The sequence below is a fragment of the Enoplosus armatus genome, chromosome 19 (assembly GCF_043641665.1).
Source record: "Enoplosus armatus isolate fEnoArm2 chromosome 19, fEnoArm2.hap1, whole genome shotgun sequence".
Taxonomy (NCBI): Eukaryota; Metazoa; Chordata; class Actinopteri; order Centrarchiformes; family Enoplosidae; genus Enoplosus; species Enoplosus armatus.
Genome location: NC_092198.1, coordinates 14,103,197 through 14,126,414, shown reverse-complemented (window position 1 = coordinate 14,126,414; position 23,218 = coordinate 14,103,197). Strand labels below are relative to the sequence as shown.

At 41.1% G+C, this 23,218-nt stretch overlaps 3 protein-coding genes across 3 annotated transcripts; 1 reads left to right on the top strand and 2 right to left on the bottom strand.

Moving 5' to 3' along the window:
- Window positions 1-6,638: 6,638 nt before the first annotated feature.
- Window positions 6,639-8,138, bottom strand: LOC139302688 (voltage-gated potassium channel regulatory subunit KCNF1-like). Its single transcript, XM_070926394.1, has one exon. The coding sequence runs from the start codon at window positions 8,136-8,138 to the stop codon at window positions 6,639-6,641; it is 1,500 nt and encodes a 499-aa protein (XP_070782495.1).
- Window positions 8,139-10,617: 2,479 nt separating this feature from the next.
- On the top strand, window positions 10,618-17,249 carry pdia6 (protein disulfide isomerase family A, member 6). The gene is made up of 13 exons (XM_070925625.1): window positions 10,618-10,684; window positions 11,017-11,158; window positions 12,010-12,067; window positions 12,567-12,693; window positions 12,914-13,020; window positions 13,134-13,270; window positions 13,780-13,894; window positions 14,787-14,927; window positions 15,347-15,431; window positions 15,727-15,799; window positions 15,881-16,039; window positions 16,133-16,229; window positions 16,553-17,249. Exons 1-13 carry the CDS (start codon window positions 10,666-10,668, stop codon window positions 16,622-16,624), a joined length of 1,332 nt encoding a protein of 443 aa, XP_070781726.1. The 5' UTR covers window positions 10,618-10,665; the 3' UTR covers window positions 16,625-17,249.
- Window positions 17,250-17,820: 571 nt separating this feature from the next.
- hpcal1 (hippocalcin-like 1) lies at window positions 17,821-21,114 on the bottom strand. Its single transcript, XM_070925484.1, has 3 exons — window positions 20,737-21,114; window positions 19,581-19,686; window positions 17,821-17,918 (listed from the first exon to the last, which is right to left on the bottom strand). The coding sequence occupies exons 1-3, from the start codon at window positions 21,112-21,114 to the stop codon at window positions 17,821-17,823; spliced, it is 582 nt and encodes a 193-aa protein (XP_070781585.1).
- Window positions 21,115-23,218: the final 2,104 nt, after the last annotated feature.

The window sequence follows — 23,218 nt, the reverse complement described above, 5'->3', positions numbered from 1 at the left end:
CCCTCAGTGAAGTTGGTTCAAACACAGCCTGAGGGAAATAGTGCTGCCTCACTCTTGTGACCTTCACAACTAGTTGAATCTGTATTTCTTTTCTTATTAATATTTTGAGTTTAACTTGCATGAATATTTAAAAAATTTGCTGACATGGGAGGACCAAAAAAACATTCTGGTCGTTATACTACAGAGCAGGAACAAGAAGGTGGTTAGCCTAGCTTAGCATAAAGACTTGCAGCAGGGGGAAACAGCTAGCTTGGCTCTATCCAAAGTGCCCCTCAAAAGCTGAATAATTAACATGTTGTGTCTCGTTTGTTTAACCTGAACCCATACAAAAATGTAAAAATTACAATTTGTAATTTTAGAGGCATGTAGTGTAACTGTTCCTCGACAAACAACCACCAAGCTCTTCTGTGCAGCATTTTTGTGAAGAAGTCACTGCACATGGATGTTCACCCAGTTCACAAATTGTTATTTTTACATTTCTGTGTAGGATGAACAGTGTGTTAATTAGTCAGCTTCAGAGGTGCTTGTAGGCAAATTTTTAAACTTTGGACGGAGCCAGACGGGCTGTTTCCCCCACTGCCAGTATGCTGAGCTAAGCCAATTGCCTGATAGCTCTAGTTTCATATTTACTGTACAAACATGGGAGTGATATCGATCTTCTCATCTAACTCTCGACAAGAAATAATCATATTTTTCAAAATGACAAACGATTACTTTAACACTACAGTGGCAAATGGAAAAATGGATCCATCTTCAAAAGCTCTTGAGATATAACGACTATGAGCATCTATAAAAAAAAATATTGATTTAGTAGCCACAAAACTTTTCTGGCCCTGAGAGGTCTGCACAGGTCATGCTTAAACCTCAACTGTACTTTAAAGTTTTAATTTTCAATTATTGAGTTTCAGTTTTAGTCAGTTCGTGTCGAAGAAGTATTGGCGTATCTGACACAACTATATATATATGTATTATATATATAACTTAATACTTTTAGAAGCACTGTATTATATAACTAAGGTCCAAAGTGATAGGAAACAGAACAAACATATTCACAAGCAATGAGCTATAATATAGCGTTTGAATTTCTTGTTGCACTCGGGCCCATTATGCAGGTTAATCAATAACTAATGCTTCCACATTAGGCTGGAACAATAATTAACAAAACCAATATAGTATAATGAGAGAATATAACAGATTAAACTAATATAATGAGTTCATAAACATTGTGTTGCTCCCCTTGGTTTACTGTATAACCGATAGATATAATCAGACAGGTATTTTCCAGAAGAGAGGATGTAATGTCGGCTAACTCTCCCCTGAGCCTTTATGCACAGATACTCGGCTTGTTCTTAGAGGAGCTGGTTGAGGGCAAGTATGTCAGTCAGCGTATTGAGTGTGAGCCACCACAGATGTTTTTACTGTGTTATGGTCACATCACCTCCTTGAGGCTCAGTATAAACGACAATGGTCCAGAATCACCCGGTCTCTATACATAAAACACACCGCAACCCCCCACCCCCATAACAACCTGTCTATAACTTGCCTGTCAAATCTCAACATACTGAGCTCACACTCTCTTTCTTCTATATTCTTCTGAGGTGAATGCTTTTCTGGACGCTGACTTAAAGGTTTATTATGTCTACTGAGACCATATTTTGCAAACATCTATCACAGTTATTTTGCACTCAGGAGTCTCCCCAAGCATACATCTTTCTTTTCATTAAAAGAAAAGGTAAAAGGTAATAAACTACTACTGTAATCCACTGGGATACTTAACGCTGATTTATATCAAATGGTGGGTTCACACACACACACACAGAGTATCAGTACACCCATAACTATCACTCAGTATTCTCCTGCTGCTGTCCTCAAAGAGATACTTAGTATTTGCAAACCCTCATTCAACCCTCTGCAGGAGTGAAAACTTTGCATCAGACCCTCTGACGGGAAAAGAAACTGACATTTCCACGCAAATCACTTTTCTCATATTGCATTTGCAGTTACAGTTTCCTTTCCATTTTCATGAGTCCAGGGTAATGTAGCAGTAAACAGCAGAATCAATCTTCACTGGTCAGTATTTAGTTTGCAGAGGCACAACTGTATTGATTTCAATGTTTAACACTTTCCATTGACATCTTGAAAGGTTTTCGCATAGTCAGCTGCGAGGCCATTTAATAATGCATTTGAAACAATACATTGATTGGGCACAAGCTATGTGATTTTTCAAATAAAAGTGTATTATATTCAGCTATTTCTGAACCGTGTTCTTATGATCCCACAAGGGCAGACGTGATGGTTTTGCAAGAGAGCATTCTGCGGAAGTGTGGAAGAAGTGTTAAGGTTTGGGGGGGGTACGGAAACCATTTTTGCAGGCGGGTTGAGTGGGTTAAGTGCAGCATCCTATTCTGCTATTTTGTAGAAGGTCATATTTAATCTATGTAATTATTATCATGCAATTTTATGCAGCTCTCTGCCTGAATCAAAGTGCCCTAGGGTGCACCTACGCAGCGTTTTAAACATTTCTGTTGAAAAAATGAAACTCATTCAGCACACTGTAACGCTCCTGGTGCATGTTTTTCCTCTTCTTCTGAATCTGACATCAGGGAGATTACCTTTTTCCTTCTCCTGCAGCTGAAAATCTCTCTCAAGCTGAGATAGTGCCCAGAGGGGTGGGCTGTTAAGCCACAGCATTATGCACACACATTCTTATTCAAATTAATGTGTTTGACCATCTTCTGCAGGATATGAATCCATTAAAATATCCCGTTTGATCCGTTTGAGGTTTGACATTATCTGCTTTTAGTGAGAGCAATATTTCATCCATGATGTGTTGTTTTGGTTTCTTCCCTCTTTCTTTACTTTTCTTTTTTTTTCTCTTATTTGTAACATACTTGTAGTCTGATGTCTTTGCCTTTGGCCTTCCCACATATCAGATGTCAGTCTACAACTTTGCTTACTCTGCTTAGACTCAAACTGAAATTTGAATTGGAAAGGTGAATCAACAGCTCTCTTTTCCTATTACAACCACTTTTTAACAGTTGTAAAATGTCATAAAACAACAATAAAGAAACAGCTCTTTAGGGACATACAAGAACAACATGATTAGCTTGAGAAACTTCCATTTGTCCGTACCATTTGTATACAGGCTACCTACAGGGTTTTCCCTATTTTTAGACTGAAGACGTGTGTAGAAGAAGATCCCCGTCCTTAAGGTCAAGGGAGAGAAGAGCAGGGAGAGGCAAAGCGGGGTCTCCGTGTGTTCGTGCTGTCAACAAAATGGTTGGGTGTAACTCAATACCAATATTCCAGTACGTCACCAGAAAACAATCAGAGCTGGGAGTCAGCTGGATAGGACACGTGAGTTTCAGGAATCCCTTTGACTACTTGAAACAAACACAGTAGTTGTACAGTAGTGTGCAAAGTATCTGAGGGTTCAGGCAGAATGTCATACTGTGTTTATTTAAGCATCCAACAAGCAGGATCCATGATTTAACACTAGATTTAATGCACACACAACAGTATGATAGTGAAACACTTTGCCTTGTTAATCATTCTTCTCCACTCTCACCGCATGCTGTGCAAGTTGTGGAATGAAATGTCAGAAAATGTAAACGCCATCGGAAATAAAACAGAAATGCAATTTAATTATCAGCTGAAGACATTTCCTCAAACAAAACACCTACACAGATTTAGAGGATTTAGAAAAACCTGTGTTGCACACACACATGCATCAGACTACTTTCTCTTTATGTCGGCCTGTCCACCGTATCTTCAGAATTGTTGAAAAAAATGGATCCATCTTCAAAAGCTCTTGAGATATAACGACTATGAGCGTCTTTAAAAAAAAATATTGATTTAGTAGCCACAACCATTAGCTAGCTGGAAATTCTCACAATAATTGTGACTACTTTTGTGAAGGGATAATGAGCACCGTTTTTGAATAAATGCTCAGGAACACCTCCCAATTTAAACACCCACTAAATGCCACAGGTGACCAACATGTGGGTGTAAAAATTGATGATTAGCCAGCAGATCACAGCAGGTCACAGTAGAGAGGATCACACATGGCTGTGGGTACATGGGTAAAGGAGTGTGTGTGTGTGTGCAATTATTTGTGTGCACTTGTAGGTAGGCGGCGGAGAGGAGGGGGGATGTTTGTATATGGCAGTGTGTGTGTGTGTTCCTGTAAATCTAAATTTGAACGTGAAGGTGCATGTGTATTTGCATGTGCATCTGCTGGAGGAACATTGTTCCGTTGCACAATGCGCGCCTTTGACATTCCAGCTCCACCTGTCAGCATGTACAAAGGCCTTTCTCCCAGGCTTTGACATGTGTGAATCTGCTGCTGGCCAGGAGAGATAGCAGAGTCCTCTATAGGACTTGTGTGGGTGGACAGTCTGCAGAGTCCTGCCTGACCTCCTTCATGATCTTTCTTTCAGGCTGCATAACTTAGACTGGAGCTCCGTGGAAAACATTACCGGAAAGGTTGCTAATACTGAATCAGTGCCCTTTTACTGATCAAACAAACGGACATCTTGTCCCAGTGATTGATGCAGACACCCTGTCAGTAAGGCAGCAGTAAGATGCATCACTTCAGCCATTTGTCCAGGATTACTTTTAGCTAATACTTTTGGCTAAAATAATTACTTTTTGCTCGCTATTTAAACCATTGAGCTAAAAGTAGGCTAATGGATGAACAGTTGAAATAAATGGTGGAAATATCCAGCTTCTGACACTCCAAGTGGTGTTAGTATGAATGTATAGTGTAAATAACATCCAGTTTAAAATCAATTCAAATGACCACATTTATATGAAGAGTGGTGTTGCTGAAGTTGAGTTGATTTGGGCTGTGGAGGACTATCAGATTTTAAAAAAGGTTGGGAAAGGATGAATAGATTTAGTTGAAAGTTATTCAACTTTTTTCCACTGCACCATTTCATTTTCAGGCTACCTTCTGCTATTAATGCCCTCGTCTTTTTCTTCATATGCCCCATTTTTGGTGGGAAAACCATCACTGTTTTTGGGAACGAGACAAGTAGTCAAGACATTTCTGACATTGCTCATTTCATTGAATTTCACAAACTAAGACTGGGCACAGGAACACAATCTTGACATAAATCATCCCTCCAGGTTGCAACAAAATCAAACTGCTGACATCTCTGAGATGTACTGTTTCAATTGAATATGTCAGATTTTAATTATAGCTGCCCTACTGTGCCAACTAATGTAGCTATTTGTGCAGCAAGTTTCATGTCACTCAGACTAACGGTGTGGGAGTTGAGACCTTTCAAACTGTGAAAATGTAACCTTTAAGTACAGCGCCCATTAAGCCAATTTAGAGCCCATTTTCAAAACATGGGACAGCGTGAAAATGCATCGTCCTTTCATTCCTTTCATCAAAATAAGAGCAGTAATGCATGAAGACACACTTACCAGGCAGACACTGCCCTATTAATACTCTTACACCTTCTATTTATGTTGATAACCTGCTGGCCTGATAATGCATGCCATTTTGATGAATTAATGAAGAGAAGAAGTCCTCATCTCATTATTTATATATTCTATTTATATATTCATCACAGTTCTTTCTTTTCTACTCAGATTTTCAGGTTAACTAGCCTGCACTCCGTAAAAAAACAAAATTTGAACTGCGGCCATGCCCTTTTTCTTTTTTCTTTTAACCTCCATCCATTTTTTTTTCTTTTTGCTCCTTCCTCCTCTCCCCATGACTTGGTGGTCAAGTTATTCCCCTGAACCTCTGGGGAGGAGCAGAGTGGTGATGGCTGCTGCAAGATTTAAACCCATTATAGGAACGTGACCTGCAGCCAAGGAAGCTTCTGAGGTCCCGGTGTCGGTTACATGATCCTATCTGCAGCCCACTGACTTTTAACATTCCTGCACAGTAGAGGGGTTTTATATCTCATATATTACCTCCCAATCATACAGTGTCAGTTATAAAATTACACTGATGCCAAGAAGATCACATAAACAGCCCTGATAATATGTTGCTTTTATATTCCCTACCATACCCATCACCTTTCTCCAGACCTCACTGAAATGTATGTCATTATGAGTCTCTATCACTATTAAATATTAACAGTTTTCATTCAGTGATGCCTGTACATCCTTCATTAACCTATCACGGGATGACTACATTTCTCTTTTCTCCTGGAGGAGCTGCCAGTCTTTATTATTAAAAACATTCATTGTGATATATATTTCTGTACAGAGGAATATGCTACAATGCAGTCTACAGTATGAGTGTGAGGACTGGGGATGGGGGGTGTTATATAAGAAGCCTACATGGGGGAATCAGTGTACTGGCTGTTCAAACAGAACCCCATCAGCCTACAGGGAGTCACTGCGCAGAGGCACAGCTCATCAAGTCAATATCTCACACACATATGTCGCTTTAATAGGAACAATTCCTCAAATGCATTAAAGGTCCTTGGAGAGCATTACTGAGGTCCTATTATTTCTACGAGGCTATTTACAAGCATGTCTCCATCGTGGTATCATTAACCCTAAATTGTGCAGGCTGAGTTTGAACAAGTCAACAATGAATAATTGGTTTGAAGTTTTGTTGTTGTTTATCTTTTTTTGCAGAGTCTTTCCAGCTGATGCAGGGTCTTCAGTGTTCATGAGATGAAATATTCAGTGGCCTCGGCTGTACTTTCAAAACTTGTTTCCATGCTGGGGGTCTGGATGCCTGCCCCTCCCCTGGGATCCTTCAGTAAGGGAATGTATGTGTCGCTGTGACAGGAGCGCATGGGGTTGTCCCACACCCCTGCACCGCAAACATGTTTATGGGCGCCGGGTGCGGCCTCCAGCTCGGCATTGCCGGAGCGCAGTGCCATCAATTCAATCTCGTGCTTGGCCGCAGTCTCCAGCACCTGTTGCTTGTTGTAGAACAGGACAAAATTGTTGATGATGGGGTGGATGGGCAGCGCTATGGCGATCACCCCGCACAGAAAGCTGATGGCCGCGTTACACCGACCTAAAGTGGTCTTGGGGTAGACGTCTCCATAGCCCACCGTGGTCATGGTGATCACAGCCCACCAGAACGACTGTGGGATGCTGGTGAACAAGGTGTCCGGATGGTTCTGCTCCATGGTGTAGCCCAATGCGGAGAAAAGGAAGACCCCCACGCCCATATACATGAGGAGCAGTCCGAGCTCTTTGAAGCTGCTCTTCAGAGCAGATGTGAGGGTCTGGAGCCCAGAGGAATGTCGTGCCAGCTTGAAAATGCGCGCAATGCGCATTATGCGTAAAGCCTGCACTGCTTGCTGCACGTTAGCCAGCTCCATCACTCCTGCGCCGAGGGAGGTCAGAATCAGCACCACGAAGAAGGGCATGATCGCCATGAAGTCGATGATGTTCATGAAAGATAGGACGAATTTTATTTTATTTGGGGAGGAGATCAGACGCAGGAGGTATTCAATAGTGAACCAGCCGATACACACCGTCTCGATGACCTCCAGCGTTGGGTGCTCCAAGAGGTTACCCTCCGTGTCCTCCACCTGCAGGTCGGGGATGGTCCCGACACACATCACCACGGAGGAGATAAGGATGAAGATGAAAGAAACTATGGCGATTATGTGCGCAGGCAGCGAGGACTCCGGCTTCTCCATCAGCCTCCAGAGGTACATCTGGAAACGCTGCCAGCCTCCTGCAGACGGATCACCCTCTCGGTCCACCAGGATAGTTTTCACTTTCTCTGCGATCTCTGCAAGTTCATCCTCTACCTCCTTCAGGTGACATTTACAACAGTCATCCAGAAAATCAGAGTCGATTTTCCAGAACTCCATCTCCTTCATGAAACAAATTGGACAGATGCCTCGTTTCATGTGAATCTCTCCATAATAATACAGCTCAATTATACACTTAAATGCTTCGGGGTCTCTGTCAAAGTAAAACTCTCCTGTGTCAGGGTCGTAGTCGTCACATAGTGAAGATATTTCTTCAGAAGACTTTAGTGAACAGTCCACCAGTTCTGCCAGCCGGGTGTCCGGGTAGCGATTCAACACGTCCCCATACAACACCTGTTTCACCCCGCCGATGTTAACAACAATCTCTGTCTCGTCACTGGCTTCAGAGCCGTTGCAGTCTGCATACCGCGTCCTCTGGATCCCCCACATTATGTTGACAACAAGTCCGCCACAAAAGAGCCCAACTGATCGAGGTTTTCACACAACTGTGCTGTCAAAGTAAACGCAAGTCACCAGAAGCTCTGGCGCTGTGCGTAAAAACCTCCTAAATCTTCTCGTTTCTGCGTTTTAGTTGAAAAAAGAAATGTTTCCTCAGAGGTGACCGCAGCTTGGAGTCCTCTCCCTTCAATACAGCCGTGCTTGGTAGTGAACAGTGCGCCTGTGCGCTCCGAGAAAGTTGGCAGTGAAGTGCGCGTAATGTCAAGTACGCCACAATCAAATGACACGACTTCCGGGCATAACTTTCAAAACAAAACGCTTAGTGGGTAACTTTTTGTTGTTGTCACTCCCTTCACGCAATTTGGGCTGCTGAGTAAAAAAAAAAAGTGTTTCTTTAGCTCCAGATTATCAAGCAGTTAGTAAATGTCTGAGGTGTCTTGTCAGTGGTGGAAGAAGTGACTAAAGATCCTTTGCTTAAGTCCAGCATTCAAAATGCAATTTAAGTTAAAGTAGTTACAGAAGTATAATCTGCTATATGTATCCCACTGAAAGTGCCAGTAATAAAGCACACATATGAGTGGAAATGCATGTAAAATCTTAATCTCTAAAGTAACCATAGCTTTCAGATAAATGTTGTCAAAATTGCAATAGTCCCTTTTGAAATGTAGTGGAGTAGAACTAAAAAGTAGCATTAATACTCAAGTGAAGTACAAGTATCTCAAGATTGTTCTAAAATTAACTTCTTAAATTACATTCCACCGCTGCATTACATCTAATTAAAATCAACAACTGCTTTATTCCAGCTGTTGCTATAAACACTCTACTGTCAAAAACACACCTGTCTCATCAACCAATTGAGTTTTTGTTGTTGTATTGTAACTACAGTTCTCTATAATATTAAATCAAATGTAATCTTACGCGCAAGCGACCATAAACTTGTCAGCCTGTGCTTTTATTTCTAAGGCTTTCTCCGTGTCTTCCGGCCGTGCTCTGTCTGCCTGCAGTTGTCTTGACGCAGCGCAGTGCAGCCAGGCGCAGCGGATCATAAATCTCAGCCGCATGTAATGAATTGAGAAGTAGCAAACAGGGAAATCAGGGACACGCACTCCGCTGGGTTTTGGTGGCAGCTCGAAGCGCAACAATTAGTTAAAGGTAATCGATCAACAGGCAAAACTACTAGCAACCTAAATCATCCCTTTTTTTTTTTTTTACAACAATAGCCTATAAAATCTTTCCCCACACCTAGACGCATTATCCATCATCCATTTTGAATGTATTATAGGATATCACCCAATAAGCCAGACGGAAAAGACTCAGGCTAAGTAACAATCACTTCATCTGAGAGAGAATATGGGCTCTTTGAATATCAGCCTATTGTAAAACCGTGTTATAGGGCTCTTTAGTGATGTCAAGGGATCGTGATGGTTGGGGCTTACATTACAGGATTTCTCAGGCTTTCAAATATAAATTAGCAGAATAAGATTTCTTCCAACTTGTAGGATACTGTGAGTTCAACGGAACTGTTCTGCAGTAGCCCAAGCTGAATTATTGATTAGCAGACAGACCATACAGCGTCTCAACAGCACTTTGCCTTGTTGTATGTCTCCACCTAGTGACAACAACCTTCACAACACAGTAGCCTAAAGGCTTTTATTTTTCTGCTTTAAAACAATGGCGCAAACCACTGAGGATTGGAGTCCATTAATAAGTGATTTAAAAAAACACACGAACAGAACAATACAGTCCAGTGCTTGTGTTATAGACCACTGTAAATACTGAAAGCAAAAAACTTCTGAAGTAAAACCCTCAATGCAAGTCAAACTTTCAGAATTTGGGTGCTGTTGTTGATGCTTTATACTTCACTACTCTTCAGAGGGAAATGTTGCACATTAATATGAGGCATTGTTAAAGATTAAAATGCCCAATAGCATATAAAGCAGTTAATTAGCTCCTCTGCAACTGGCTACAAAATTAAAATAATGGTTACACACTATTGCATCAGTAACAATAATCCAGTATTATCATTATTATATATTATATATATCATTATATAGTACGAACAAGGGCCATTCTCTTGTATAATAACTACTTTTACTTTTGAGACTTTACATACATTTGACTGACAATACTTCCTGCTCTTAGTCTGTATTCTCAGGTTTCATTATGACCCTATCGTAGTTATTGTATATTGTTCTCATTATAAATATGTATATGTACATGCTACACTTCTGCATTATTATTAGACTTGTTAGACTGAGTCAGCCTCGTCAAATTTGTTTGCATCTCCTCTTGGTGGAGTTACATGTTGCCTCCTTTCTCTCCACGCAGCGCCTCGTCTTCAGTGTACCGTCTATAAACTACACGGCGCACGCTGATTGGCCGAGGCGCAGCGTCGCCACCGGCGGACCAATCAGCGTGGGCCACGGTGAGATTTTTCGATCTACTTTTGAGGGAGACGCAGCGGCAGCAGTCTGCGTGTGTTGCTAACAGTGGAGACGAGCCGAGAGCAGCTAAAACCATGAGACCGCTTTTACTTGGTGAGTGACAACAGCAACAGCTTTTCTACTTCTATAAAAAGTAATTTTTGTGAGTGTGTTAATGTTAGGTGTATTTAACTGCCTTTTCGCTACTCTGGTTAGCTTAAATAGCTAAGTTAAGGTGTACAGAACAGTGCCAGGCCTCCGTTATCGTTGAAACAATGAATTAATAAACGTCAATTTCACTTGCTGTTACATAAGTTTGCATCACTTCTGCTTTTAAACTGTATTTAAGCAGGTTTACGATGTCCTATCGGCTGGCTGGACTATTTAATTGAACACATTTGAGCATGCATTGTTGAGAGTAAACCTTTTTGTATCTTCTCCTTCAGGAGTGTTGGGCTGCTCCCTGGTGCTGTCTGTCCAAGCCTTTTACTCATCCAGTGATGATGTTGTTGAGCTCACCCCCTCCAACTTCAACAGGGAGGTGATCCAGAGTGACAGTCTGTGGCTGATTGAGTTTTACGCTCCCTGGTGAGTCCGTGTAACTTTAATGGCCATTTTTCATTATAACAAGTGTCTTCAGATCAACCTAGTTGTGACACAGGGACCTTAGTTTCAATACAAGCATCTTATATTGACTCAGTGACGCTTGAGTCGTCTGTTTGTAACTGCCCCTCCTCGCAGAAACAATAACCGTATGATCTGAAGAGACTGTGGAGAACTCCTCCTTGGGTTAGAGTGCAGTTTCACAGATCAAGTTCATTTTTTTTAAGCACAGTCTCATACAAAATCAAGTGCTTTACAGTGAGTTCAAAAAAGGAAAAAAACAAGTTTCAGCATAGTTACAGTCAGACATCATGCATACACAACACAACAAACTAAAAGCTAAACTAAACAGGAAATTATTTGTGCCAGATTTAGATTGAAATCTGGTAATTTGGAGAAATCAGCTGTCCTGTGACCCGAGGAGTCTGTCAGGTCTAACTTTAAAGCATGTCAAATATATATTCAGGGGCCAGGCCATTAAGTGCTTTATGTACCAGGAGGAAAGTCAATTCTGTAATGAAAAGTAGCCAGTGGATTTGTCCACACCTATGTAAATTCTATGTAAATGAAAGGTGTTCAATATTCACTGGATGTGTTAACATTGGATCCTTTGGTTCTGTGGTTAATAGGAGTGAAAGGTGCTTGTGATGTATTTTGAACACATTCAGCAGCCCTGTACAGAAGGATATACAGGGATATCTCCAGATAAAATGAAATGTTTTTGCACTTGAATACTGTTGATTTCTAACTCATGAAGTGTGTCTGTACTGTAAAACTACATTATTACTAATTTCATCTTTTGTTCCTCCCTCCTCCCTCACTGTTTATCGTCACAGGTGTGGCCACTGTCAAAACCTGACTCCAGATTGGAAGAAGGCAGCCACCGCCCTCAAGGTAACTCAGTCACTCAAAAAACAAACAAACAAATAAATAATTGATGAAATGTTTTTTGTTTTTTTTTTTCATTTTACTGCTTTGCATCATTAAAAACCAGAACCAAATAGACAACATTGAAGCTATATCACGATAATTAAACTCTAGCTCACAGCTTTGTTCCACCTAAAAATAGTTTCTAACTGTGAGAATAACAGCAAACAGAGACGTGAGACATGGGCAGATATGGGACTGTAGTCAAATATTAATGAATAATATTAACTTTGTCCTAGATAAAAAACAACTTGCTGTTAATTTCATGGAATGTGCACATAGTTATCACTTCTAATATTATTTATCTACAACAACATTCTGTGTGTGTGGACAAATCCTGCATATACATAAGTAACTGTTGCAGTTGGTCATTGACATGCTGACTTCCAGAGTCAGCATACAAAATGTTATGTAGTAAAACTCGAGACTGCACACTCCTCAACCTGTTTGTTCTGAAATCCTTCAGGGTATCGTCAAGATTGGTGCCGTAGATGCAGACCAGCACAAGTCACTGGGTGGTCAGTATGGCGTCAGAGGTTTCCCTACCATCAAGGTCTTTGGAGCCAATAAGAACAAGCCAGAGGAGTACCAAGGTACAGACAAAACCACTGCACCAAACTGAATGTGAAGCTTTGGGATTTTTGAATTCTTTGTCCACCCTGTTTAAAAAGCTTTTTTTTAAAAAGATAAATATAACAATTTTCTTTTTTGGAAACTTTCCGACTGCTGAAGTCATTGCGAGGCAGACTTTGAGGTTTTGTAATCAAGTGTTGTTTTTGGCTGCAATGACTGACCTCTGTCTACACCCCTCAGGCGGACGCAGCAGCCAGGCCATCGTGGACGGAGCCATGAACGCTTTGCGCACTCTGGTGAAAGAGAGGCTGAGCGGCAAGTCTGGCGGCCCTGGCTACAACAAACAGGTAGATGGTGGTAGTGAACCCGTGCTGAAGCTTTTTGATGCAGTTATTTTAAATTGGAAATATCAAAGGCTTCAGTGAACATGGTTAAGTAACTCTCAATTGCGTTCCCGCAGAGCGGTGGTGGCAGCAGCGGTGGCAGTAAGAAGGATGTGGTCGAGCTCACTGATGACAACTTTGACAAGATGGTGCTGGAGAGTGATGACATTTGGATGGTGGAGTTCTTCGCCCCCTGGTGTGGACACTGCAAAAGGTGAGTTTGGTACCTGACAGTCTATAGGAAACTGTGAACAAGGACTCATTAGGACAAGAGAAATGAGATATCCGTCTCTGAGATTTCTGCCACCCCAATACTGCAGAGGTACATGGAATTTTGTTTGTGCTGCTCAAAGCACTGAAAAGTTGCAAAAACAAAACAACAGTGTTTCTTTTGGGAAACAATGTCCCAGTAAATCTGGATAATCCCCAGAGCTCACCGAAAACACTTAAACTATTCCTTCAGTAGAAACTAATCGCTATCAAAACTGTTCAGTGAGATCTGAGATATTTAACCATGTGAATCCAGTTAGCAACACCTTTTACCTTTTTTAGCAACAGTCAGTATTTCAGAAGCACATTAGTTGGGGTTTGTGCAGGAATCACATTAAAAGAAACAATGCACACTTATTTTGAACTGTGAATTCTCTACTGTGGATTTAATTCTTGATATCAGTATATCATCGTCAGTTTTTCTTAACCATCGCTCTCTTCTGTTGTCAATAGCCTGGAGCCTGAGTGGGCAGCTGCAGCTACAGCTGTTAAGGAGCAGACCAAGGGCAAAGTTCGCCTCGGAGCTGTTGATGCTACTGTGCACCAGGCAGTGTCCAGCCGCTACGGGGTGAGTAAGAATCAATAAAGTTAATGTGGTACGTCGGTGCACAATTCTGGTACAAACTAGTGTACTAGTAGACGCAAAACAAAAGTGTGAACCAGAACTGCTCAGTTCAAACACCACTGCACAATAGGATACAAGGTGGGAAACTTTGGCCACAGCTGCTAAGCTTATCCGGTTTTAGCCATTGTATAAGTTTAACTCAAATTAAATAGCCACATTAGTCGGTGAACATGATAATCCACCAGACACTAAGCCTTGGGACAAAAGGGTTTATCTGCTTTGCACATGCCTGCTTGTGAAGTTTGAAATGTTAAGTGTCAAACATGAAATGATTTGTATAAGTCTCTGCTTATACTTACATGCTCTTCTCACTGGCATTGGACATTGAATTATAGTCTCTGTAGCCTTTTAGTAGAATAAAAGTCAGACCACACTAATTAAATCTATGCCTCAGGAATTCTAACTTCAAAGTCAAAACTTCAAAATGGCAAATCGTGAGTTCTCCTATTAGTGTTTCTTTTGATCTTTATTTCTTGCTCCGTGTAGCTGTAGCTTCTTCATGCTGCAGTCACATAAAGAAGAGCACGGTGTAATGATCCAAAGTAAAGTCTTAAAGAGGTCACCTCTTTGAAGGATTTCTTTGTTTGACTGTCTCCGAAGACTAAGTACAGTCATGAACAAACACGAACAACTAATAACATTTCAGTTTAAGCAGGAAGTGCAACGTCGACTAGCAATTGTCTTGCCACTGGATGTCACTCAGACGTATCATATCATATAGAATAATTACAAGATATCTTTTCTGTACTGCATCCAGAGTTAAATATCAATATGCAACTGAATCCAAGGCAACTATTCAAAGAACTGAGGCAATTTATGCGTTTTGTGTGTATAGGTCCGTGGATTTCCCACCATCAAGATTTTCCGCAAAGGCGAGGAGCCCGAAGACTACCAAGGAGGCCGCTCCCGTGGTGACATCATTGAGAGGGGTTTGGATCTGTTCTCTGACCACGCCCCTGCTCCTGAACTGCTGGAGGTCAGTACACTTGTGTATTTGCATTATACATTCATGTATGGAAGTTTATTGCCGGTATTAGATTAAATCCAGACCAGAAGGGAGATGATGCTTTTTGTATTCTTAAGTCATAAACCACAAGAATATCACCTTTTTTTTTGTATATTTTGTTTCTCTGTTGCTGAACAAAATAGTGATTCAACCTATAATCAGTTCACTAACACTGTAACTTTGATTGTTTGAGCATGAGCAGTGACAGCTACCATGTCTGACCAGACAAATCAGAGAAATTCAACACAAAATCCAAAACGCTGTCACACTCTGTTGCACAATAACACTCTTGTTACCAAAATTAGACCCAAACAGGAAAAAATAACATCTCATGGATCTCAGAATTCACATTAAACATTGAATCTGTGTGTATTGTAAATGTTTCTCAGATCCTTAATGAAGACATCTTGAAGAAGACCTGTGAGGACAGTCAGTTGTGTATAATTGCGGTCCTGCCACACATCCTGGACACAGGTGAGACCAGACACACACACACACACACACACACACACACACACACACACACACACACACACACACACACACACACACAGACATCTGACTCTGAACATGTTAAATAGAAATGTAACCTTAAAGAACACTAAATTAAAAATGGCTAAAACTGATGTAGGGTTGCACTGCGTTTATATCCTTTATTATTCAATAGCTAATCAAAAGCTGCAGTACTGCTAGTGTTGTGTGTAGATTCATCATAAGACCCTTTTAATTCTTGAATCACTCACTGTCCACTGTCCTCGTGTCTCAACAGGCGCAGCAGGTAGAAGCGGCTACCTGGAGGTGATGATGAAGATGTCTGAGAAGTACAAAAAGAAGATGTGGGGGTAAGGATGAGAGACCAATGTGGGTTAGTATTTGTATAACTAATTACAACTGTGACTAACAACCCGCTTTCTCTTTGTCAGCTGGCTGTGGACTGAGGCTGGAGCTCAGATGGAGCTGGAGGCCTCTCTGGGTATTGGTGGATTTGGCTACCCTGCCATGGCTGCCATCAACACACGCAAGATGAAATTTGCTCTGCTCAAGGGCTCCTTCAGCGAGACTGGCATTCATGAGTTCCTCAGGTCTGTTTTTTTTGTCACCATTACAAGAATCAAAATTAACATGCTGCAGAGTAAGCTGAATGATGGCACTAACTCGGTTCATCTTCCCTTCAGGGAGCTTTCTGTGGGCCGTGGCTCGACTGCCACATTTGGAGGTGGCGCCATGCCCAAGATTCACGCTGTTGAGCCCTGGGACGGCAAAGATGGACAGGTGAGTGGGAGCATCACAGTAGCCTCAGTCAGAGAAATATCTTGCTATTCGTACAGAAGAAGGCAGGTTTGAGTCCTTCAATCTAACAGTGATAAGCTGGGCCGACGTTTTTATTAATTTTATACGTTGCGTTAACTCATACTGCACGTTTTACTTGGCCTCTGTTGTACAAATCTAAGTCAAGACCTTTGGCCACTATTTAAAAATTTGGGGCTTAATATGTAGTGTCTGCTCGGCCTAAAACATGAGTTGAACGTTTTCATGTGTCTCTCCATCTTTGCTTACAGTTTGCCTTTTTATTTTTTACTCCTTGTCAACCGCAGCTTCCTGTGGAGGAGGACTACGACCTCAGTGATGTAGACCTGGACGATGACTTTGAGAAGGACGAGTTATGAGCCCAAAGGGGTGGGATCTGATCCAGATTGGCTTGGTTGGATCTGGTCTGGTCTGGTCCTGCGCGACCCGCCTCCCCTCTCCTGTGGACGAATGGGAGGCCCGGTCGCCCAGTTACTGAAATACTCCAGAAAAGACGCACGAGAGACACCTGCAGTTTCTCACACCATCTTTGTCAGTCACACAGGGGACAGGAGGGAGGGGGGCGTGTGTCGTGTCCCTGGAGTGAACTCTGCCTCACATACCTGCTGAACGTTAGAAGCTGCATATTTATACAGCCACCGCCAGCTGAGGAGAGGAGGGAGGAGGTTCTGAATGTGGCATTTCTGTTGTTCGTTCAAGGCTTTTTCAAACATTCCCCTCTCCCCTCCTCAGCCACCCTCAAGCACCTATTTTAAGATGTGGACTTGTCAAAGTAACACTTCAATGTCCAACCTGATGTGACTTTTTTTTTTTTTTCTCTTTTTAAACCAGTAAGTGTGAAACTTGGTGGGTTTGCATCATATCTGTCCAGGACAAGGGGATACTGTGGGACTTCTTGTGTAGATTTTTCTTACACGACTTTATTTCAATTGTGTGAAAACAAAACAACATTTTTGTTACAAAAATAAAAAGGAATAAAAACAATCACGGCCTCCTTATTAACGTAAACTGCTGCAATATCAGAAAACGCATATCACCGAGCGCATGCAATACCAAAGGCATGTAGAACTTGTTCAGTACAGCCACTTGTTAAGCTGCAGTTGACATCCTGAACAACAACAAGCCTTTTTTTCAACACCATTAAGTTGAATCAAATTATACAAAGTGATGTAATTAGTTTCCTCTTAGTGTAACATAATGGGAGTCATAATACTTGCCAGCACATAATCCAGTCAGTATAAATATATGATATGGCACTTCACTTATGGACAACAGGTAAAAACCATTTCAAGGCAAGAGAGCTTTGGAAAAGCATAAACACAGAATACCTGAACTGAAAGCACGTCATAGTCCACAGTAAAAGAGCCACATTGACGAAAGAGAAGTATCCATTAATGTAAACATTAAAACATGGAGTGTTATTAAATTGAAAGGATTCTCTGTCGAGGGGGGTGTGATGACGGCCGAGCCTCTACCAGGTTAACAGCAGGAAGCTGGATGGATGTGGGTTTGTGATTGTGTTTTAGAGAGCGTGCATCTGTCATTGTCTCTGTCCTTAGAACTGACGAGAGGCTCCCTGATCCGACTGCAGCAGTCTGACAATGGACGGGTCGCTCTTGGCACCTTTGATGAACTCCTCCAAAGACAATCTACCTGTGAAGCAGAGACCAAAAAAAGATTCACAGCCAGCAGCAGTCAAACGTGATGGAGGAGTGAATCATGCCGCAGCAACCACCCACCAAAATCAACAGGAAAGCTTCTGATGTTCCTTGTGAGCTGACAGTATGTGGCAGTGAATCTAATCACGGCTCCTGGCCCACATAACATATATTTTAGGTAAATTACAATGAATCGCCATTGACATTTTTATGACTGAAAGATCGAGTCATTCAGAGCTGTCAAGTCACATCAACCAGCAGGTGATGCTGTTGTGCTTTTTTCATGTAATTCAGGAATTCGTTGGGGGTATTGATTCGCACTTTGACAAAAAGTAGGGAAACACTACAATTGTTTTATTTGCATTTATGTAAAGTAACAGTAACTAATTTTAGTAAGTAATTTCTAAGAATTAATTTAGAAATTCCTTTAAAATTAATTGGTACACATAAAGGCTGGCCATAATAACATATCTGCAAAAAACATGCAAAAGTATTAAAAGTGATTAAATGTTTTAATATGTACTACAAATGAGCTGCAATGGTATATTAATTATTTTGTTATCATTCAGCCATCCCTAACAATGCATCCTTGCACTATTTTGATATTTTACATCTCACTTAAGATTTTCACCCTGTCTTTTACACTGCAAGTAAAAATAAATGTTGGAAATAAAATGATGCGCTAGCATTAATAAAAAGACTCTGCAACAGTACATCATAATTAGTTTAAAAATAACTACAACTTTCTGGCACACAGCATCTAAATTACATGCAAAAGGAGGGTTAACTGAGTTTTGGTGGATTTACCCTCCACTGCAGCTGTAGCCGTAGGCCTGGTCTGTGGTACCTCGCCATGTTATAAAACTTAAGCCTGAGACACACAGTTTGACCTTCTAGTTGAAAACACACTGAGCTGCCCACTGCCATATGAATATTAGCTCTAAATATCTTACAGAGACGTGACGTGTCAAAGACCTTCAGAACAGTAAGTGTAATTACGTACGTATCACATGGGTATAGCATCACCTTTTCACACTAAATGTCAAACCACTGGCATCGAGGTGGCTCAGCAGGCTCAGGCGCAAAAGGCTGTTAATGATCTTGTGAGTCGTGTTCGTCATGTTGTTATGTGAAATCCTATTTCTCTCTCTGTCTCTCTCTGTTGCCCATCTTCCATATTTCCTCTAACTCTCCAAACTGCTTGGTGGTGTATAAAGACTATTACATAACTAATCTTTCATAATACGTCCTAAGTAGCTAAGCCATGTTAGTTCCCCTTTGTTTTTTTAAAAGTTTCATTCTGAGTCACGGAGGACCAGAATACTCATTAAGCATCTATAAAAAGTACTTGGTAACACAGTCCCGATGTTTAGCCTTTATAAGCAGTACACAAATAAATGGTTTATAATACACTACAATGTAGTTGTAAGCAGATAAGGACATTTTATTAGTGTTTATTAAAGTATGGTATTTGTCAGCAATTATAACTAACTCCTATTATTACACCTGTGTTTTACTATACTGTCATTCATGATCTGTTTATACACCAGCCTCCACCTATGGGCGCTCACAGAAGGAGTTATAGTTGTTGACAAATACATTAATAAACACTTACATCTGCTTACAACTGCACCAATTATTAAAACACTAGTCTTACCATCATTATCAATGTCCATCTGTCTGAAGATCTTATCTGTTCTTTTCTCTGGTGTCGATTCATCCTCAGGCATCTTCATCACCGATGACACCATCTTGTAAATTGCCTATAAAAGGGGGGTAAGGACTTTTGCTGTTATGTGCGTATTGATTTGGTTGGTTGTCTGTGTGAAGCTTTTAGGCAGTGAAGATGAAAAATAACATATTCGTTGTGTGTTTTGTCTGAATGCTTTGACCTGTTTTCTGTTGCTACCTGGTGATGATGGTGTTGTGGCAACTAAAGCTCATCCTGCTGTTACACTCACTGCAGTGTTATGTGTCTATTTGTGTCTTCTAAAACTGTACACGTTTCAGATCATGTAAAGGTCTGTGGCTTTGAAGAGAAGAAGAGGTTTTGCTGAAAAACAGAGGGCATTCTACAGCAACAAAAGCACTGATGCTTTTTTTTTTTTACATTCATTTGTATCCACAAACACAGCGGACTGAGCCAATATTGATACGTCCCTGCAGGCTGCTCTGCTCACCATATTGGAAGAGTAAATATAGCCACAGTGATAAGAAAAAACAGAAAGGGCTGCCTGCATCCATGATGTGAGGTGAAAATACCTGATGAATTCAGACCTGCAAACAACTACTAAAGCTAAAATGCATACAACACAGGGAATTAGTGCTGCAACAATTAGTGGATTAATCAATATTTGGCAACTGTTTTGATAATTAATTGTTTCAGCAATTAATCGAGCAAAAATATTTGCTACTTTCTTTGTCTTTATGTGATAGTAAACTGAATATCTTTATCTCTTCTTGTACTGTTGGTCGGACAAAACAAGTCACTTGAAGACGTGACCCTGGGATTAAGGAAATTGTGATTTTTCACTATTTTCTGACATAAAATGTGCGAAATCCCAAAGGAATCTTATTAGATATCTTCCTTTTCCCTCTCCTTTTCTGGTTCCAGATTTTTACTCCTACATTCCTCCTACTTGAATAATGATTGTATAACATCAGCTACATTTTAAGGTCTGTATGCACTACTAGAACCACATCAGGTCACATTTATATCTCAGATGATGCAGGCTGCAGAAACTAGTATATACAGCATATTCATCCATGAAGAAACCCTATTCTGTAGTATGAGTCATACAGTGTGTCCTCACCTGAACTATCTCCAGCATCTCTGCCCGGCTGATGTACCCATTCCCGTCCAGGTCGTACATACTGAAGGCCCAACGCAGCTTCTGCTCCAACCCGCCACGAGACGTCACGCTCAGGGCAATGATGAACTCCCTGAAGTCAATGGTGGCATCACCGTTGGTGTCAAACGTGCGGAAGACGTGCTCAGCAAACTTTGAGGCGTCTCCGTAGGGGAAGAAGTTGGCATAGATCTTCTTGAACTCCTCCACAGTCAGGTGGCCGGTGGGACAGTCCTTGAGGAAGCCACGGTACCACTCCTGCAGCTCATGGTCGGTGAACTCTGTGTTTTCTCTCAGGTCGTTCAGGACCTCGGGCCGCAGCTTGCTGTTCTGTTTCCCCATGACACAGCACTGTCAGGCAGGCAGATAGCTGGGCTGGTGTCTCGACCTTCTCTTTTCACTTCTTCTCCACTCTCCCTGTGCCTTTACTCTCCACGTCGCTGGCTGCTCGGCTTTCTCTGCTCCTGCAGGAGACCAACAACCCTCATTAATACCCTCGTGTGAATATCATAAATGATTAATTGGTTCAATGATTCCTCTCTGCTTGCAGCACTGTTTTCTCATAAAACATATTGAGGGGATAAATCTGGACAGTTGAGAGTCCATACACAGGAGAAAAAAGAGATAAGATTACAACTCAGATGTCATGAGGTTACAATATGTGTGTCTATGTGTGTGTATGGTGGGGGTGGCTTGGTCTCCGTGGATACAGTATGAATCCTCTGGCACGGTGATAATTTATCGACCCTTCACTGCATGGTGGAGGCACAAGTGTCCTGGGGCATTGTAATTCTCAATAAAGCCACTTTCTAAAAGGTCAGGCTGATACTGACTGTTGTTACTGAGAAGGCCAGACGTTCACCTCAACAATAATCTCCCCCTTTATGTGAAAATGAATATTCCAATTGATTTTAAGCAGGTGGAGTTCATACACGGGTTAAAGAGAAACACAAATGATGGCTAAAAAATGCCAATGCAAACAAGGACACTGAAGCATTTGACCACCTGGGCCTATTCACCTTTAGTTTCTGTGGTTGGTCTAAATTCTGTTTCCATGGTTATATTCTGCTAAATCTGTTTATTCATGTATGCAGGGGTATTCATGATTGGGGATATGAGGATGCATGAAAACAACACATCCAGAATAAAACCATAACAGCATAAAAGGCATTAGATGGGACACCTTGTGCATGCAACCCACTGATGAATCAAAGGCAAACATGGGCGTGTTAGTAAGCAAAAGGTTTGTGACATTTGACATCATACTGATTTTTTTTACGTTAAAAGGGGGTAGTGGGGTCAGACTTTTTTTCCCAAATGAGAAGAAAATGTCTGTTTCATATATTTTGTCAGCAAGACGAAAGTGGTATATGAACACACATTTATTGGCAATTTACATTAGGACAGAATAAAGTTATGTATTCTCCTACATAACTTCAAACATTTTCAGTATTTAACCATCTAATATTTGTATTTCATAAGAGATTCGAGAGCATGGTCACGTTTAGTAAAGATCAATATGGTCAGAATGTAAAAAAATTGTTTAAAATGTAAAAACACATGATGGCTTTTACAACATGTATCTGGTAAAGTGTGTGTGGGAGGGACACAAAGAGATGTGCGGGGGCAGGGAAGAAGAAAGAATGGAAAAAGTATGACACACAGAAAGAAAAACTATTTCCGGCTATATTATATGAGCTGCTTTGCTAATACCTGCGGTTCAATTACATAATAATCCCTCTGAATAACACCTCCACTGCTCTGAGTGACCTATAGTGAATTTATCTGAGAGAGAGAGAGATGTATTATCCCTATGTTCTCTCTCTTCAACTTATTGAAATCCCATCGCTCCTGTTATTGGCATGAGGATGATTGTATCTGGCGTAGAACAAATGAGAGCAGTGTGAGTTTGGATGAGGTCTTTTCTACACACGGACGCCCTCGTTTCTCATAATTGTCACGCGGGTGTAATTTCCTGCAGCGTTATGAATCGAAGTCACAGAGGAACATGAGAGGCAGGCAGATTTTACCAAACAGCCAGTGACACAAACTCTTAACAATGTCACTCAGGCTTATGGATGGAAAAGAAATGAATGAAACCAGATGCACAGCACATTTACAGTTTATTTCATACCCCAATTTTCTTATTTGTGCACATACAATTGTGAAATCAGAAAAAAAAATCCTCTGCAAATGAGGCTAAAAATGTTTCCAACCAGTGTGGTGGGTAAAATTTAAAAAAATTATGATGCTATAATATTTAATTCCAGATAGTTTCATTTTTTGTTGGAAGTGTTGAAAGAAATATAGCAAGACTTCAAGAGTCTACAGGCTCTGTGAGGCTGTACTTGCTTTGAGCTAAATGCTAAAATCAGCTGCTAACATGTTGTAAAGATATTTCACTTGATGAACGTTCTCACCAAAGTCATTAGGATTAATATCTTGC

Excerpts from the sequence above, each read along its gene's own strand:
- LOC139302688 (XM_070926394.1), bottom strand. The coding sequence starts at position 8,138 with ATGTGGGGGATCCAGAGGACGCGGTATGCAGACTGCAACGGCTCTGAA.
- hpcal1 (XM_070925484.1), bottom strand. The coding sequence starts at position 21,114 with ATGGGGAAACAGAACAGCAAGCTGCGGCCCGAGGTCCTGAACGACCTG. Across the intron at positions 19,687-20,736 it reads AGATGCTGGAGATAGTTCAG|GCAATTTACAAGATGGTGTC; the intron begins GTGAGGACACAC and ends CCCCTTTTATAG. Across the intron at positions 17,919-19,580 it reads GATGGACATTGATAATGATG|GTAGATTGTCTTTGGAGGAG; the intron begins GTAAGACTAGTG and ends TCTGCTTCACAG.
- pdia6 (XM_070925625.1), top strand. Across the intron at positions 13,895-14,786 it reads CAGTGTCCAGCCGCTACGGG|GTCCGTGGATTTCCCACCAT; the intron begins GTGAGTAAGAAT and ends TTGTGTGTATAG. Across the intron at positions 16,040-16,132 it reads GGCATTCATGAGTTCCTCAG|GGAGCTTTCTGTGGGCCGTG; the intron begins GTCTGTTTTTTT and ends TCTTCCCTTCAG.